Source organism: Mobula hypostoma, chromosome 6 (genome assembly GCF_963921235.1).
Source record: "Mobula hypostoma chromosome 6, sMobHyp1.1, whole genome shotgun sequence".
Classification (NCBI taxonomy): Eukaryota; Metazoa; Chordata; class Chondrichthyes; order Myliobatiformes; family Myliobatidae; genus Mobula; species Mobula hypostoma.
The window spans coordinates 174,698,942-174,716,401 of record NC_086102.1 but is presented as its reverse complement, the minus strand read 5'-3'; the positions used below and the strand labels follow the sequence as shown (position 1 = coordinate 174,716,401).

Below are 17,460 nucleotides of genomic sequence, written 5' to 3'. Positions count from 1 at the left end.
TAGGAGAATAGGGGGAGATTTGATAGAGGTAGACAACATTATGAGGGGTATAGATAGGGTAAATGCAAGCATGCTTTTTCCATTGATGTTGGGTGAGGCTAGAACTAGAGGTCATGGGTTAAGGGTGAAGGGTGAAATGTTTAAGGGGAACATGAGAGGGAACTCGTTTACTCAGAAGGTGGTGAGAATGGAACGCGCTGCCAGCGCATGTGGTGCATGCAAGCTTGATTTCAATATTTAAGAGAAATTTGGATAGGTACATGGGTAGGAGGGATATGGAGGGCTATGTTTTATGGTCTTACAGGAGAATGGTGTTGAGAGGTACAATAAATCAGCCATGATGGAATGGTGGAGCAGACACAATGGGCTGAATGGCCTAATCTTGCTCTTATGGCTATTGTTCGGGTGCAAGTAGATGGGACGAGGTAGATCAACAGTCTGACACACACTAGATGGGCCAAAGGGCCTCTCTGCTGTAGTGTTCTACGACTCTAAATACAATTAATTATTTTTCGTAAGTCAACTCACTTTATTGGATCCATTTCTGTTAGGTTGTATTTTTTAATAATTTCTTCAGGTATTGTCTTCCACCCAAAGTTCATGGGCCAGGTAAATACTCCTCGTAAAAAACCATTCACTCCTATGTAACTAAAAAAGCAAAAATTTTAGATATTAATAGCAAATATCAGCAATGCACAGTGAAGATATTCCTAGAAAAATACTGAATATTCCATTAAAAGTAAATATTACAGATAGAAATGAAAAGAGGTGAGATAGTTTAGGAGTTTGTGGGAGATGAAGGGCAAAAATATATAGTTCAAACAAATCACTTATGGGTCATAGAGAACGACGGGTGAGTGGGGGAGGGAGGGGGGGAGATTGCAAATATGACAAGGAGGAAGATAAACCTATCATCAATACAACAGGAAACTCTGAAGGTAAACCTTCAAGCTTTCAAGCAGCAGACTATCATCTTTTGAAATGTAGAATTACTCGTATTTACTTAAATTACTTAAAGTGGAAACTACAATATATTTGTTTCCGTTTAGTCACAGAAATACCACTTACAGTATATCAGATTAAAGTAGGAGCCTTGAACATAAGACAAGCTACATTCAGCAATAATAATAAATCTTATGATCCACAGACTCCGAGCAATAGATTTGCTGAACAGTTGTCTCTAGGGATGTTTTAATAATGATAAGGAAAGACGTGCAATTGTATATACAGTGTTAGAGAAGTGTTTGAATAAACATCATTGGAATAAATACCAATGCAAACTCAGCAAATGCAGTACCTCGGCTGCCCAGATGGACAGTCAGTGGCTGTTAGGCATCATCATCATTCCCTCTGCATTTATGTTCTACCAGTAAGCAGTCTATGTCTTACACTTATTCATCAAATATATGTAATTAACAATAAAAATTATTGCATACCATTAACATAATGTGTGCTGCTTTTGTTCCCTGCATTAGAAATGTTGGGGTGGGGGGGGCGGTGGGAACCGAACTGAAGAGACTGGGGAAGAGGCTGTTGGCTCACAAATAGAGAAAGCTTGGAGACAGTGTGAGAGGGAGGATAGGCAGGTGATAGAGAAGGGTCGTGCCTAGACCGACGGTTTGAGATGTGTCTATTTTAACGCAAGGAGTATTGTGAACAAAGCGGATGAGCTTGGAGTGTGGATCAGTACTGGGAGCTATGATGTGGTGGCCATTACAGAGACTTGGATGGCTCAGGGACAGGAATAGTTACTTCAAGTGCCGGGTTTTAGATGTTTCAGAAAGGATAAGGAGGGAGGCAAAAGAGGTGGGGGCGTAGCACTGTTGATCAGAGATAGTGTCACGGCTGCAGAAAAGGTGGACGTCATGGAGGGATTATCCACGGAGTCTCTGTGGGTGGGGGTTAGGAACAGGAGGGGGTCAATAACTCTACTGGGTGTTTTTTATAGGCTGTCCAATAGTAACAGGGGCATCAAGAAGCAGACAGGGAAACAGATCCTGGAAAGGTGTAATAATAACAGCAGAGTTGTCGTGGTGGGAGATTTTAATTTCCCAAATATCGATTGGCATCTCCCTAGAGTGAGGGGTTTAGATAGGGTGGAGTTTGTTAGGTGTGTTCAGGAAGGTTTCTTGACACAAAATGTAGATAAGCCTACAAGAGGAGAGACTGTACTTGATTTGGTATTGGGAAATGAACCTGGCCAGGTGTCAGATCTCTCAGTGGGACAGCATTTTGGAGATAGTGATCATAATTCTATCTCCTTTACAATAGCACTGGAGATAGGGACAGACAAGTTAGAAAAGCATTTAATTGGAGTAAGGGGAATTCTGAGACTATCAGGCAGGAAATTGGAAGATTAAATTGGGAAATAATGTTCTCAGGGAAAAGTATGGAAGAAATGTGGCAAATGTTCAGGGGATATTTGTGTGGAAATCTGCACAGGTACGTTCCAATGAGACAGGAAGTTATGGTAGGGTACGGGAACCGTGGTGTATAAAGGCTGTAGTAAATCTAGTCAAGAAGAAAATGTAAAACTCACAAAAGGTTCAGAGAACTGGGTAATGTTAGAGATCTAGAAGATTATAAGGCTAACAGGAAGGAGCTTAAGAAGGAAATTAGGAGAGCCAGAAGGGGCCATGAGAAGGCCTTGGCAGGCAGGATTAAGGAAAACCCCAAGGCATTCTACAAGTATGTGAGGAGCAAGGGGATAAGACGTGAAAGAATAGGACCTATCAAGTGAGACAGTGGGAAAGTGTGTATGGAACCAGAGGAAATAGCAGAGGTACTTAATACCTTACTTCAGTATTCACTATGGAAAAGGATCTTGGCGATTGTAGTGATGACTTGCAGTGGACGGAAAAGCTTGAGCATGTTGATATTAAGAAAGAGGATGTGCTAGAGCTTTTGGAAAGCATCAAGTTGGATAAGTTGCCAGGACCGGATGAGATGTACCCCAGGCTACTGTGGGAGGCAAGGGAGGAGACTTTTGAGCCTCTGGCGATGATCTTTGCATCATCAATGGGGACGGGAGAGGTTCAGGAGGATTGGAGGGTTGCAGATGTTGTTCCCTTATTCAAAAAAGGGAGTAGAGATAGCCCAGGAAGTTATAGACCAGTGAGTCTTACTTCAGTGGTTGGTAAGTTGATGGAGAAGATCCTGAGAGGCAGGATTAATGAACATTTGGAGAGGTATAATATGATTAGGAATAGTCAGCATGGCTTTGTCAAGGGCAGGTTATGCCTTACAAGCCTGAATTTTTTGGGGATGAGACTAAACACATTGATGAAGGAAGAGCAGTAGATGTAGTGTATATGGATTTCAGCAAGGCATTTGATAAGGTACCCCATGCAAGGCTTATTGAGAAAGTAAGGAGGCATGGGATCCAAGGGGACATTGCTTTGTGGATCCAGAACTGGCTTGCCCACAGAAGGCAAAAAGTGGTGGTAGACGGGTCATATTCTGCATGAAGGTGGGTGACCAGTGGTGTGCCTCAGGGATCTGTTCTGGGACCCTTACTCTTTGTGATTTTTATAAATGACCTAGATGAGGAAGGGGAAGGATAGCTTAGTAAGTTTGCTGATGACACAAAGGTTGGGGGTGTTGTGGATAGTGTGGAGAGCTGTCAGAGGTTACAGTGGGACATCGATAGGATGCAAAACTGGGTTGAGAAGTGGCAGATGGAGTTCAACCCGGATAAGTGTTAAGTGTTCATTTTGGTAGGTCAAATATGATGGCAGAATATAGTATTAATGATAAGACTCTTGGCAGTGTGGAGGATCAGAGGGATCTTGGGGTCCGAGTCCATAGGACACTCAAAGCAGCTGCGCAGGTTGACTCTGTGGTTAAGACAGCATACGGTGCATTGGCCTTCATCAACCGTGGAATTGAAGTTAGGAGCTGAGAGGTAATGTTGCAGCTACATAGGACCCTGGTCAGACCCCACTTGGAGTACTGTGTTCAGTTCTGGTTGCCTCACTACAGGAAGGCTATGGAAACTATAGAAAGGGTGCAGAGGAGATTTACAAGAATGTTGCCTGGATTGGGGCGCATGCCTTATGAAGACAGGTTGAGTGAACTCAGCCTTTTCTCCTTGGAGCAATGGAGGATGAGAGGTGACCTGATAGGGGTGTATAAGATGATGACAGGCATTGATCGTGAGAGGCTTTTTCCCAGGGCTGAAACGGCTGCCACAAGAGGGCACAGGTTTAAGGTGCTTGGCAGTAGGTACAGAGGAGATGTCAGGGGTAAGTTGTTGTTGTTTTTTTACTCAGAGAGTGGTGAGTGCGTGGAATGGGCTGCCGGCAACGGTGGTGGAGGCGGATACGATAGGGTCTTTTAAGAGACTCTTGGATAGGTACAGTACATGGAGCTTAGAAAAATAAATGGCTATGGATAACCCTAGTAATTTCTAAGGTAGGGACATGTTTGGCACAACTTTGTGGGCCTAAGGGCCTGTATTGTGCTGTAGGTTTTCTATGTTTCTATTAGGCGAATACCTGAATCAGTTGTTGAACAATAAGAGGCTTTCAGTCTCCACCTACGATGCCATGCTTTGATTAAAAGGTTACAGTACACTGTATTTATATTTTTTTGTGGAATTTTCCATTTGTGGCATAATGTCAGCACTCAAAAAAATATCAGCTCTTGGAGGTTTTTGGATTTTTGGATAAGGGGTGCTCAACCTGACCCACAGCTTGTGCTCAAGCAGTTCCAAAGCAGTAACAGAAAATTAAAGTGCTTTAATGCAAGCAAGAAGCATTGATATTGCTTTGTCACGAAAAATATTCCCAACGACATACAAAACTTAAATGCAAAATAATGGCCCAAAGTTATAAGAAAGCCATATAAAATATAATGGAGATGAGTAAATGAGAGTAAATGATAGGAGTCACAGAGTTTTATTTGAGCTAAAGTTCATGGAATGTAGAAAATGAAAGGCTTACTGGGAGATCAGTGGAAAAGATGAGATTAGATGAGACAAAAAAATGATTGGGAGTTTCAAAGCCCGATAGTTGAGGAAAGAGAAACGGTTGTTAGTATAAACGAAGACACAGGCTGCTATTATCATGGAAGGAATACAAGACCAGAAGATTGACCTGGGATCAAAAATGGCAAGGAAGGAGATGGATTCAGTGATTCCAGAGTTCAACTGAAGGAATTAGCAATTATTCCAGTGACAATGGTAGAGTTTGGGTAGTGGTGGTGGTGGGGGTGGGGGGGTGTATGATGCAGAAGAGCTGATGTCATTGTTGCCCATTTGGTATCTGATTGGTAATGGTGCTGAGGGACAATATGTAGGTAAGTATTAGGAGTGATCAGAGTAAATCCTTGGTTGTCTAGAGGATGAAATGTTTGGAACAAGCTAAGCAGTTCAAACGAGTTGGATAAGGAGATATTAGCTGGAAAGAAGGACTATTTCAAAGACTACACAGAGGTCAGAAAAATCCAGGACACTGACAGTAATCTGTAACTTTGAACTGAGTCATCTTAACCTCAAAAACTTGTCACTTAACCTAATATCATGTACGTTAGTTTTTGTCTTGAAAACCCTTATAAATACTCTGATAAAATAAATACCAATTAATCTCAAGCAAAAAAAAAACTCTACAAATTAAGAGCACCTTTAAAACTACCAAAATAGCTGCAAGGTAACATTGCAGCTCCTTAAGACCATAAGATATAGGTGCAGAATTAGGCCATTTGGCCCATCGAGTCTGCTCCACCATTTCATCACAGCTGATCCAACTTTCCTCTCAGCCCAAATCTCCTGTCTTCTCCCCATATCCCTTCATGACATGACCAATCAAGAATCTATTGACTTCTGTCTTAAATATACATAAAGACTTGGCCTCCACAATCACCTGTGGCAAAGAATTCCACTGTTTCAACACTCTATGGCTAAACAAAACTGTGGATTTCCAGCATCTGCGGAATCACTCGTGTTTATCCTTAAAAATCTGGTTAGACCACACTTGGGAGTATAGTGTTCAGTTCAGGGAGCCTCATGAAAGAATGTGGAAGCTTTAGAAAGGGTGCAGAGGAGATTTATCGGATTGCTGCCAAATGTCTTAAGAGGGAGGAGCTAGGGTTTTCTCTTTGGAGCCACAGAGTATGATAGACGACTTAGTAATGGTGCTTAAGATTACACAAGGCACACATGAGGTTAGGGAGTAATGGGTGCCTGGAACACACTGCCTAGAGTGGTGGTAAAGATTGATACAATAGGGACACTTAAAAGATACTTAGAACAGGCACATAGATGTAAGAAATATGGAGGTTATGGGCTATTGACAAGGACCAGGAGGGAAGGGTTAGGTTGACCATGTAGTACGCCTATAAAGGTTGGTACAACATCATGGGCTGAAAGTCCCGTCCTGTGCTATGCTCTATGTACCCTTGTGTTTCGTCTGTTGTTGAGACTGTGATAGTGTAGTTGTCCATGGAGTTTTCATAAGATACAGAGCCAGGCCTTTCTTTCGAGCAGATGCTGCTACATCTTGGGACCTGGCCGGACCACCCACCTCGAAGTCCAGAGTTGATACCATGACACCACCGGCTGACACACGTTTAGCTTAGCAAATAGTAAAACTGACAGTGCATAAAACTATTGACAAGGACCAAGAATGCAAGTACTTTAAAGCACACACTGAATGTAATTTAGAAATGAAATTACATGATTTACAGGTATAATTCTGGATGTCCCAGTTGGACACCTATCCCAAGTTGCAGCTGATATTTTGTGAAAATTTTGGCAACTGATTGGCTACATTCAGTGGTTTACACTGAGTGAAATCAATATTAAAGACTATAGATCTGTTAATTTCCTTAGGCACTCTCCCAAAGTAACTAACCAGGATTACGTGATTGTACCTCATATCCTCATCACTGATAACTTCTATGACAGGGCAAGCTACTTTTGTTCGCTTTAAGTGGATCCTTTCCAAAAGTGGCTCCAGCCAACCAACGTTGCATTCAACATGGGAATCCAAAAATGTCAGAACATCTCCTGAAAATGCAAAGGGAAGAAATAATTTAACATATAACAAAAGTGCATAATTTTGGACTATGATGAGACAATTGTATGGAGCTGAAATTGTTCAACCACTGTCACTTCATCTCAAGGGACAGCTAAAACACCATGACCGTACATTATCAGTTATGCAAAGTGCTTTTATTGAAAGATGGTGGTTGTCAGCTGATATAATTTCATAAAGAAAAAGAAAACTGCAGAAATTGTAAATGTATATGAGCAGTTCCATTAACAACAGATATAATCATGATACAAAGGGTTTCGATCATTGTAACTGCTGGATTTACTACCTTCAGGATTTTGTTTCTATATCTACAGTATTTTATAAAGAAAATGTAATTCTAGTGTACATTGTTGTATGTTTTAAAAATAAATCTACTTTAGATGTTTCAAAAAAACCTTTACAATGCAACATACATCAGCAGATTTTCTCATGTTTGTGATCTTTTGTTTTTAAATGTTCCTTTACTTCAGTGCAAGGCTGATGAAACTGTAATCTGGAAATTTATGCTTAAAGCTAGGCCTATGCCATACCTGGCGCTTCCACATCATGATGAAACTTAATTAGCAAATTAGGATGAATAAAGTTGTACATTTAAAAAAGGTATTAATTATTTGTCATCATCGGGGGCCATCTGCATGCAGCTGAGCTTTGAACAATGTCTACACTTCGCTTATACGATGCCCTGATGCTAGATTTTTTTCACAGGGCAGCACAATCCTCATCCAATGCAATAGCAGGTTCACTGACAGTGGCTATGCATTGGTGGGAGGGGTTTAAAACATTTCCTGCTCATGAAAAAAGGGCCGCAGACCTTTGACAAGGCTATCCCTCCTACTAATGTTCAGAAACATTCAATAATAGTCCAAAACTTTTAAAAGATTCCACTATATAAGAAATGATTGTGCCTTGCAGCATTCCCATTCACATGATTTTTTACAAAGTAGTGCCTGATTCAGGTTGTTCAAACACATTCTCTATACAATTTTCTAGGAATCTCTGTCTTAATTGTCTCATGATCAAGTCCATGGAATAAACTTTTAGAGCATTGTTTACGAAACAACATTGAGGAATTATTACTAAGTTTAAGTGACTTCCGTGCCCAAGTGTCTGCATGCAAAAATCCTTAACTTCCTGGCACTTTTATGGGAAAATATCGATTGTTATGTGCAAAACTACTTGCATTTCTCAGAAACATTTGCTACAATGAATTGAATCCAAAGTAAATACCAGTGAGGGAAACACAAGACTGTAAAGGCGGGAAATCTGCAGCAACGTATGAAGACATTGAGGGAATTCAGTGGGTTAGGCAATGGGCAGTCAATGTTTCGACCTGAGACCATTATCTGGACTGGAAAGATAGAGGGGAGATAATTGGTTTGTCTATACCAGCTAAGGGAAGAATTGCAAAATACCTGTTGCACTTGCTGCTCCCACAAGTCTGGCTCGAATTAAACCATGACGCTCCTGTAGGTGAATAACATGAACTTTTGGGAACCGTGACATATATATGTCTAAATTCTCTTTCAGGTATTCTATATAATAGGGGGAAAAAAGCACAGTTTATTCATTAAATTGATTTCTTCTGAGAAGTAATTGGGTCAACTTTGCATACATTGGCACATCCAACAATGAATTCCCTTCACAGTTCAGTGGTTTCCTTTATAACTGCACACCACCGCCAGCACCATTCAGTCCAATAACTTGCATGAAAAGAATGAGTTGTTAGCTTATGAGAGAAATGTTGCAAGAGATAGATTGTGGGGGGAGGAGTGGGATGGGGTTGTTGTCGATCATTTCCTGGAGAGGCAAGGTATGAAGATATCACATAAAGGTTAAATTTGGTAAATAGTGGCGATGTGCCTTGCCATGAAAGAAAACAGGATTTGTTTTAAAGGTGAAAACAGAGTCAATGTTGGTGTGGACAGCAATCTTGGTTTAGGAGTAGCAGATACTAAAAAGCAGGGACAGCAAACAATCAGGGAGGAAAATGGTTTCAGTTTAAACTTCAGAAAAGGGTGCAAGAGTGCAGCGAGATTTAGCAGAATGTTAATGAGGATGAACCATCTCTGTTCCAAGCAGATCCTAGTAGAGCTAAGGATATACTGTATTACTGAATACCAAAAAAAAAGGTTAATGGATTTGTTGGAGGTGTTCAAAATCATGGAAAGTTTAAGAGCAAATACGTAGAAGGCACTTCCAAAAGGATAAGGAGTAGTGTCCTCTGATTTAAGGTGACTGGCAAAAGAAACAGAGGTAAGGCATAAAAAAAATGTTTCAACAGTGAGTTTGATCTGGAAAGGACGATGGAAGGGATTTGGTTACAACTCAAACGAACATTTGACCAATACTCAGATGTGAAAACATCCACAAGTCTTTGGAAATGAGAAGGAAAACGTTGCTGATTGGTTAGCCGCACAAATGAACCAGTGTTGATATATCAGGTAGAACCAAATCACTTCCTTCCGAGCTTTCTCATTTTAACTATGTTTTAACCAACAACTACAGAACTTTAGAATAAAATTACATTTGGAAATACTGAACTGCAAGCCTAAGTTTTACTAAAAGAACTTAAGACTATTAAGAATGAATTGTGACATTTGCATTTGTCATCCAGTTTCTCCACAAGAGAGACAGCTGCCAAACTTGAAGAGTCCTGTTTTTAAGACAGGGACTAGCCTTTTACATGGATTGAACTGACATTTTGTTCAATGCATATTCAGACTGTAGACTCACTTTTTGTTTTTGGACCAAAAATAAAAAGCTTTCAGTAGAGGCCACAGAACTTTCTCATGACAGCTCCAAAAGGCTAGACAGCCTACACAACTAAAAAGCCAGCCTAGAAGAGAGCACACATCTTCAAATAAAGTTCAACAATGAAAAAAAAACTTAATTTCTTTCCCTCCTCGGGTATTTTGAAATATGCACAATTTCTGACCAGCTTGTGTTATGTAGTTTTATCCCTTAGGAGTCAAGTAAAAAATTATTTTCCCTGAAGATGACTTTACATTTTCTAAAGCTATTCCTTTTCCGCTAATCCTTCAAGAATAAGGAAGAAATAAATAACTTACTTAAAACGGGCTTAAGTTTTTAGCTTCGAAAAAAACTCAAGTATTTCCAAAAGAGTTTTCCTCATTATAAAATCAATTATGTTATCATTCACAAAATTAAAAGACCAGGATCTTAATGGATTTAGAAGGATAGTCTTGCATCATGCGTCACTTTGAAAAGTCAGCACATAGATTAAGGCATCCTACTTGCAAAATTTACAAGAACACATAGCATAGCAGCTATTTGTATTCATGGTGCCTTGCTTAGCAGGAGCCAAATGAACTAATCTGAACAGCCCAAAAAAGGAGAATAATAACTAACTACTGCTATTGTTTATAATCATGATCCAGTGGTTTCTGCTGGCCATGGGTGCCATGGTCAAAGAGACTGAGCTTAAGGAACAGACTTACACATGCCTGGAACTTAAACATTCTTTTTGTTTTGCATATTTTGTAAAAGAGGCATGGAAAAAGTCTCAATTGAATCTAAAATATAACCTGTCTTGATAGTGGGTTGTATATAAAGCATAGTCACTATTTTGTTTTATGCATTACCTGACCTTAGTCCTTTATTAATTAGTTTGTGCCATAACTCAGTCCTAAATGGACTTATATTTATTAGTTATGAATATTTTTCCTGAAGCAGATTCTACGTTTTAAAATCAATCCCACTTACAATCAAAATATCAAAATTAGTCTTTCTACTTAACAAACAAATTTATTTGACAATGACGCATCCTAGCCATTAACCTTCAGCTACTTTGCAACTTTGGAACATACTTTGCTGCAAAGTTCTCACGTATAATGATTACACTTCTACAGCATATTTTTTCTTACTTGCCACCAGCGTGACTATAAAATACAAATAAGTGCTGGAGGATTTTCTTGCACATAATTATATTGGTGGCATGCTAGAAAATTTAACTGTGGAAAGTTTAGAAGGAAATAAGAGAAACAAAAGAAATACGGAAGGAAAGAAACTTTAGATGTTTGTCAAACAAGAGAAAATCTGTAGCTGCAGACGCTGGAGATCTGAGCAACACACACAAAAGGCTGGAGGAACTCGGCAGGCTAGGCAGCATCTCTGGAAAAAAGTACAGTCGACGTTTCAAGCCAAAACCCTTCAGCAGGACTGGAGGAAAAAAAGCTAAGGAGTAGATTTACTCCTGGAGGAGGGAGAGAGGAGAGAATCACCTGGTGACAGGTGAAACCTGGAGGGGGAGGGATGAAGTAAAGAGCTGGGAAGTTGATTGGTGAGATAATGTGAGAGAAGGAAAAGGGGATGGCATTTACTGGAAGTTTGAGAAATCGATGTTCATACCATCAGGTTGGTGGCTACCCAGACGGAATACAAGGTGCTGTTGCCTCCAACCTGAGTGTGGCCTCATCATGACAGTGGAGGAGGCCATGGATAGACATATCGGAATGGGAATGAGGTGGAATTAAAATGGGTGGCCACTGGGAGATTCCGCTTGTTCCTGAAGACGAAGCGTAGATGCTCGGTGAAGTGGTCTCCCAATCTACGTCGGGTCTCACCAATGCACAGGGAGGCCACACTGGGAGCATTGAACACAGTAAGTGTCGCCTCACCTGGAAGGACTATTTAGGGCCATGGATGGTAGTGAGGGAGGAAGTGTAGGGGCAGGTGTAGTACTTGTTCTGCTTGCAAGGATAAGTGCCAAGAGGCAGATCAGTGGGGAGGGATGAAGGGACAAGGGAGTTGCATAGGGAGTGATCCCTGCAGAAAGCAGAAAGTGGGAGGGAGGGAAAGATTCGCTTGGTGGTGGGATCCTGTTGGAGGTGGTAGAAGTTTCGGAGAATTATGTGCTGGACACAAAGGCTGGAAGGGTGGTAGGTGAGGACACGAGGAACCCTATCCTTGGTAGGGTGGCAGGAGTATGGGGTAAGAGCAGATGTGCATGAAATGGAAGAAATACAATTGAGGCAGCCTTGATGGTGGAGGAAGGGAAACCCCCTTTATTTGAAAAAGGAGGACAACTCCTTTGTTCTAGAATGAAAAGCCTCAACCTGAGAGCAGATGTGGCGGAGACAGGGGAATTGAGAAAAGGGGACGGCGTTTTTACGAGTACTAGGGTGGGACGAGGGAGATGCTTGTCACTTTAGGTTCAGGAGGGGAAAAAAGGAATCTGCAGTTACAAGTAACCAGATGATCTTAATATTAGTGACAAAGTCTATGAGCTCCTTACATTTATAACTAGTGACATTTGCTAGGGAATCCCTTGAGGTTTTCTCAGTTTGACTTCATAGCAAAGACACAGACAAACCACCCAATTATAGTTCTGGCGAAATATGTTGCTGCTAATATGGAAAACCAGGCAAGAGACTGAAGATCAAATTTGGAGGCAAATTAAACGTAACGAGTCTGAAGATACAGTTAAAGCAAGCAGCATACTTTGTAAATATCATTTTGGTTGTTGGTTAGACACAAAGTAGAAAGAATCCAAGTCATTTTGGAAAAAGTGATAAAGTAAGTGTTTATAACTTAAAGGCAGAACAAATAATTATAAATAAAAAGACTCTTCATTCACTTTGCAAGATTAAATAAATTTTTATATTTCACTTCCATTTACATAGAATAATAAACAAGAGCTTATCAGAAATATATGATTTAGCGATATTGATAAAACTACTACTTTCTTACCTCTTGTGCTAAAGTCATCTACAAGAATAACTTCCTTAATGAGATGAGCAGGTGATCTGTTGAAGATGCTATGAACAGACCTTAAGAGTGTAGACCACACTTCATCGACGAAGCACAAGATAATGCTCGTTGTTGGAAGGCTGTTGTGAACCAATTGGTCGGAACACCTGTAACAAACACATGCCCAAAGATATGACGATTAGATCCAAAAGCAAAAGAAGAAATACTGGAAGCACCCAGTCGGTTAAGCAGCAGAAAAGAGAGAGCAAACCAAGTTCACAAAGTAACAACGGAGACAGAGAGAGAGGGAAAAAAAAGTTGACCAATTTTCAGTACTAAACTTCCATATCATGTCTGAATGTGTCAAATCTTCATCTATTCCAGAATAATCTTAAAGCATTGGAATGGGTTTACTGAGATACAGTGAAAAACTTATCTTGCATGCTGTTCATACAGATCAGATCATTACACAAAGCATTGACATGGAACAAGATATAACAATAGTAACACAGAATAAAGTGTAACAGCTAAAGATAAAGTGCAGTGCAGGTAAATCCGGCTGAGTGGTGCCACAACAAGAACCATTTACTCAATGTCAGCAAGATTATTGACTACAGGACGAGGAAACCAGAGGTCCATGAGCCTGTCCTCATCAGGGGATCAGAGGTGGAGAGGGCCAGCAACTTTAAATTCCTCGGTGTTATCATTTCAGAGAATCCAGCATTTAAATGCTATTCCAAAGAAGTCATGGCAACACCTCTACTCTCTTAGCAGTCTGTGCAGATTCAGCATGTCATCTAAAGCTTTGACAAACTTCTATAAAGGCATGGTAAAGAGTATACTGACTGGTTATATCACAGCTTTGTATAGGTACACCAATGTCTTGAATGGAAAGACCTACAAAAAGTAGTGGATACAGCCCAGTTCGTAGCAGGGAGAGCCCACTGCAATACCGAGCACTGTAGCAAGGTGCACTGTTGCAGGAAAGCAGCATCCACCATGAAGGCCCTCACTATCCAAGGCTATGCTCTCTTTGCCCTGCTGCCATCAGGAAGGAGGTACAGAAACCTCAATCCCCATACCACAAGGCTCAGGAACAGTTATTACCCCTAAACCACAAGGTCCCTGAACCAAAGGGTGGAAGACAACAAACTGCAATGCAAAAATACGAATAAATAGCAATAACTAATGAGAAGATGAGATGAAGAGCCCTTGAAAGCAAGTTCATTGGTTGTGGGAACATTCCAATGATGGGGCAAGTGATGTTGTGAGAAGTTATATTGAATGGTTGGGTAAGCTTGAGGGACTGAGAAATCTACTGCTTTTTTCATGTTCACATTCCTCTGAATCCTTTGTTCTTGTGTTTGTAAAGGTGTTAGAACTGGGGTAAGTTATATTTTCTGCCTATTATCCTAATCCAGACCATCCTTTTTTGTTTTCTTTCCTTAAGCAGTGTTTACTTTTTCTAGCTCCATGAAACATCACCGACCCAGAATATGTGGCATATTATCAGAAAATGGTATACTACCATCAAACACGAGATTACATTTAGAAAATCATATACACAAATAATGACTGCACAATCTTTTTTCGCTTTGGTAATCTCACCCTTTTGGCCTTGTATCTGGGATACTCCTGTCCAGTGGGATCATGTTACTAAGATGTACGTTAAAATGTCCCTCATTCCATTTCTCCTTTGCTCTTTCTTCTTCTCCCCTTGGCACAACTGCAGGTTGCCCAAACTGACCGACGGCTCCAGGGTTACGTGGAGATATAGTCCTGTCGATCGATAAAACCTTGTGTACTTCTGCGACAGATTCCAAATTAGCAACTGGTCGTTTTAAAACATTGCCTCCTATCCGCTGATCGTTCGTTTCATTGCTTTTAACATTTACTTTTTCTACAATCTTAACCGAAGAATCTTTTTTCTCGGTAACAAGTGGCGTGTTTTTACTTTCAATGCGATTTATTGCTGTTTTGTTTACCACGTTGGTTAAAGGTGTGTATTTAATTACGTTTTGATTTAATCCAACATTCTTTGAGTCAGTAATATTGACAAGTTCACCTGGCGTCCCCTTCCAAATCTTACTGTGGACAGGAATCTTACGATCCGTATTGTGGACAGGGTCACTCTTGCGAACCGAGAGGTGGACAGGGTCACTCTTGCGAACCGAGTGGTGGACAGGGTCACTCTTGCGATCCGTGTCGTGGACAGGGTCACTCTTGCGATCCGTGTCGTGGACAGGGTCATTCTTGCGATCCGCGTTGTGAACAGGGCTACCTAGGGCCCCATCCCATGCTTTACCGCCGACAGTAATTTTATTTTCCGTGTTATTGGTAAATTCACCCTCTAGTCCATTCCAAACTTCATTGCGTGATTGGTTCACTATATTCTTCATTTGCTTAGCGCCGGTCGCCTGGACCGGTGCATTCACTGCTGTCCACTGTACCCTCTTCTCTCCGCCTGGCAGGGGCACCCAGTAACCCAATGCATCTGCAGCCACTAGCATTCCCGAGCGGTTTGTATCAGCCCTTGCCTCGGCCAGTTTCACGCCGTCCTCCGTGCCTGCTCTGCCAGGTCCGCTGCGGTTCACCTGTCCTTCCCACTCCAGTTCTGTCACGACTTTTAAACTGACGTCCACTGCCTCCCCAGCGCCCTGATGACCAGGTTTCAGCGCTTGGACCTCAGGCAGGTTTTGCCCTGGCCCCGGCAGGAAGGTGGGCGAAGAAGCCGCGACTACCGGCCCGGGATGCGCGACAGTTGTCTGGACGCCGGCGACTCGGTGCGCAAGTTGGGGGTGGTCGCTGCGGCGTCCCGTGGGCTGCGGGTTCGGTTCTTTCCTGACGGTTCCAGGTGCGGCCAAAAGCAGCTGGCTGTCTGGGGCCTGTTTGGCGGGCGCACGGGCGCGGAAATCCTCGTTATTCCGCCCAAAACCCACGGCGCCGCCCGACTGCCGGCTCGGGGTGCCGGGATTTCCGCGGAGAGCTCTGGTGACCCTCTCCCCTCTTGCCAGCCCACCACCCGGCCTCCTCCGGAACATTTTGTGCAACCCCTCGTCCTGCAGCACCTTCGACCTGAGCCGCTCCAGGCGCAGGAATTCCTCCTTGGAAAGTTTACTGTTGATCTCCGTGAAGGAAAACCTCAGCGCTGCCATGTCAAAGATCAGCCAGATAATCGAAGCCACAAAAATCAATCCTAGGATCCTGCCGCTGCCTCGGAACAATTTCCTTATTTTCGTCATTTTACAGACCGATTGCTTGCCTTGATTTTTAACCGGCAGTCATTCCGCCTTTGTGGAATGTTGCAGCAACTACTCACCCTCCTTCCACATAGTTGCTACGATGCCGGTCTGCCTGCGTGGCATTTTGCAACTGTCCGGAAACTTCCCGAGACCTAGCCCCAGTAAATTGCAAACAATGAAATTATCGTGAACGACCTCGCGTCTTAATACAAGGTAAATATTGAGTCATTTTGTAGCGGCTGGCATCGGAATACGAGTGCTTCTCCTGTAAGGCGCGCCGCACCAAGGTCCACGTGTCAACAAAGCTAAAGTTGCATCTTTCTTGGCAGTCCAGCCCCATTTGAAACCCGCTCAAAGCTGGTATCTACCCAAACTTTTTTTTCTGGAATTGTTATTCCTCTTCGGCGCCGTTACTTGGTGTGCCCATAGTTTATTTGTTAGTGACAATTGCATAAATGCCCTCGTTAAACACAGGAATGCAAAATGGTTTAGTAAATCTTAAAAGTCCCGAGGAAACCTTCTGTTCTTTTTTTAAAATACAGCCTCTTTTTAAGCTTTTAGTAAATCAAAAAGCCGCCCATCCATTTATATTCCTTATGAGTGGAGAGCAAAACAAGGCATTAATTGTAAACATTCTTGACAGTCCATATTGTTTTTGCTGTTGTCGAAGTCGTGGATCTCCTCTGTGGCTACCAAAAATACGATTATTATAGCACTTGTAGCATAATTTAAACCTCGTTACGATATGCGATCAATAATGTAAAAGGCGTTCGAAATGTACAATTACTTTGCTATTTAACCTAAACTTGCTAGTTGTTTGACTGGCAGCAGCGTCGATAAATCACCAGCTCTCCAAGGCACTGTAATTTGCATCTTCACACCAATCAACTTTGAGCAGTGGGGAAGGGTGGGGCAGGATATGCACATTTAATTGGATTTGGCGCATCACAGACCTCTCTACCCCACATGCGAACCCGAATATCCCTACTTAAAGAAACCTTTATCCTTCGACACCAGTTGTATCAGATAGTGAGAAAAATCAGAAGCTAGTCAGTCTCTTCTCAGTCTGGAGGAGGCAAAAGCAAACTGCGTTTGTGTTGATATGGTAAACATACAAGGTGAAACTCAGAAGTCATCCATCCGATAACCATTTCTGCAAGGTGATTGAAAGCGCGCCCCCTCCCATTTAAAATACGTTGTAGTTTGTTTTCCCACATCCCTTCACTATTCCTAATCATATTATAAGTCCATAAGACAAAGGAGCAGAAGTCGGCCATTCAGCCCATTGAGTGTGCTTCGCCATTTTATCATGAGCTGATCCATTCTCCCATTTAGTCCCACTCCCCTGCCTTCTCACTACAACCTTTGATGCCCTGACTACTCAGATACCTATCAATCTCTGCCTTAAATACACCCAATGATTTGGCCTCCACTGCGGCCCGTGGCAACAAATTCCATAGATTCACCACCCTCAG

At 41.9% G+C, this 17,460-nt stretch overlaps 1 protein-coding gene across 2 annotated transcripts in view; it reads right to left on the bottom strand.

Annotated features, from left to right (window-relative positions):
- LOC134348619 (polypeptide N-acetylgalactosaminyltransferase 5) overlaps window positions 1-16,351 on the bottom strand; it is a 33,652-nt gene extending 17,301 nt beyond the window's left edge. The window contains exons 1-5 of one of the 2 annotated variants that reach the window (XM_063052282.1): window positions 14,352-16,349; window positions 12,744-12,910; window positions 8,447-8,566; window positions 6,871-7,006; window positions 529-648 (exon numbers count right to left, since the gene is read on the bottom strand). In XM_063052282.1, coding sequence (XP_062908352.1) covers window positions 529-648; window positions 6,871-7,006; window positions 8,447-8,566; window positions 12,744-12,910; window positions 14,352-15,985 — 2,177 coding nt within the window. In that variant the 5' untranslated portion in view covers window positions 15,986-16,349. Of the gene's footprint in view, window positions 1-528; window positions 649-6,870; window positions 7,007-8,446; window positions 8,567-12,743; window positions 12,911-14,351 lie in introns of both variants that reach the window. The other variant, XM_063052283.1, reaches the window with a different exon arrangement.
- Window positions 16,352-17,460: the final 1,109 nt, after the last annotated feature.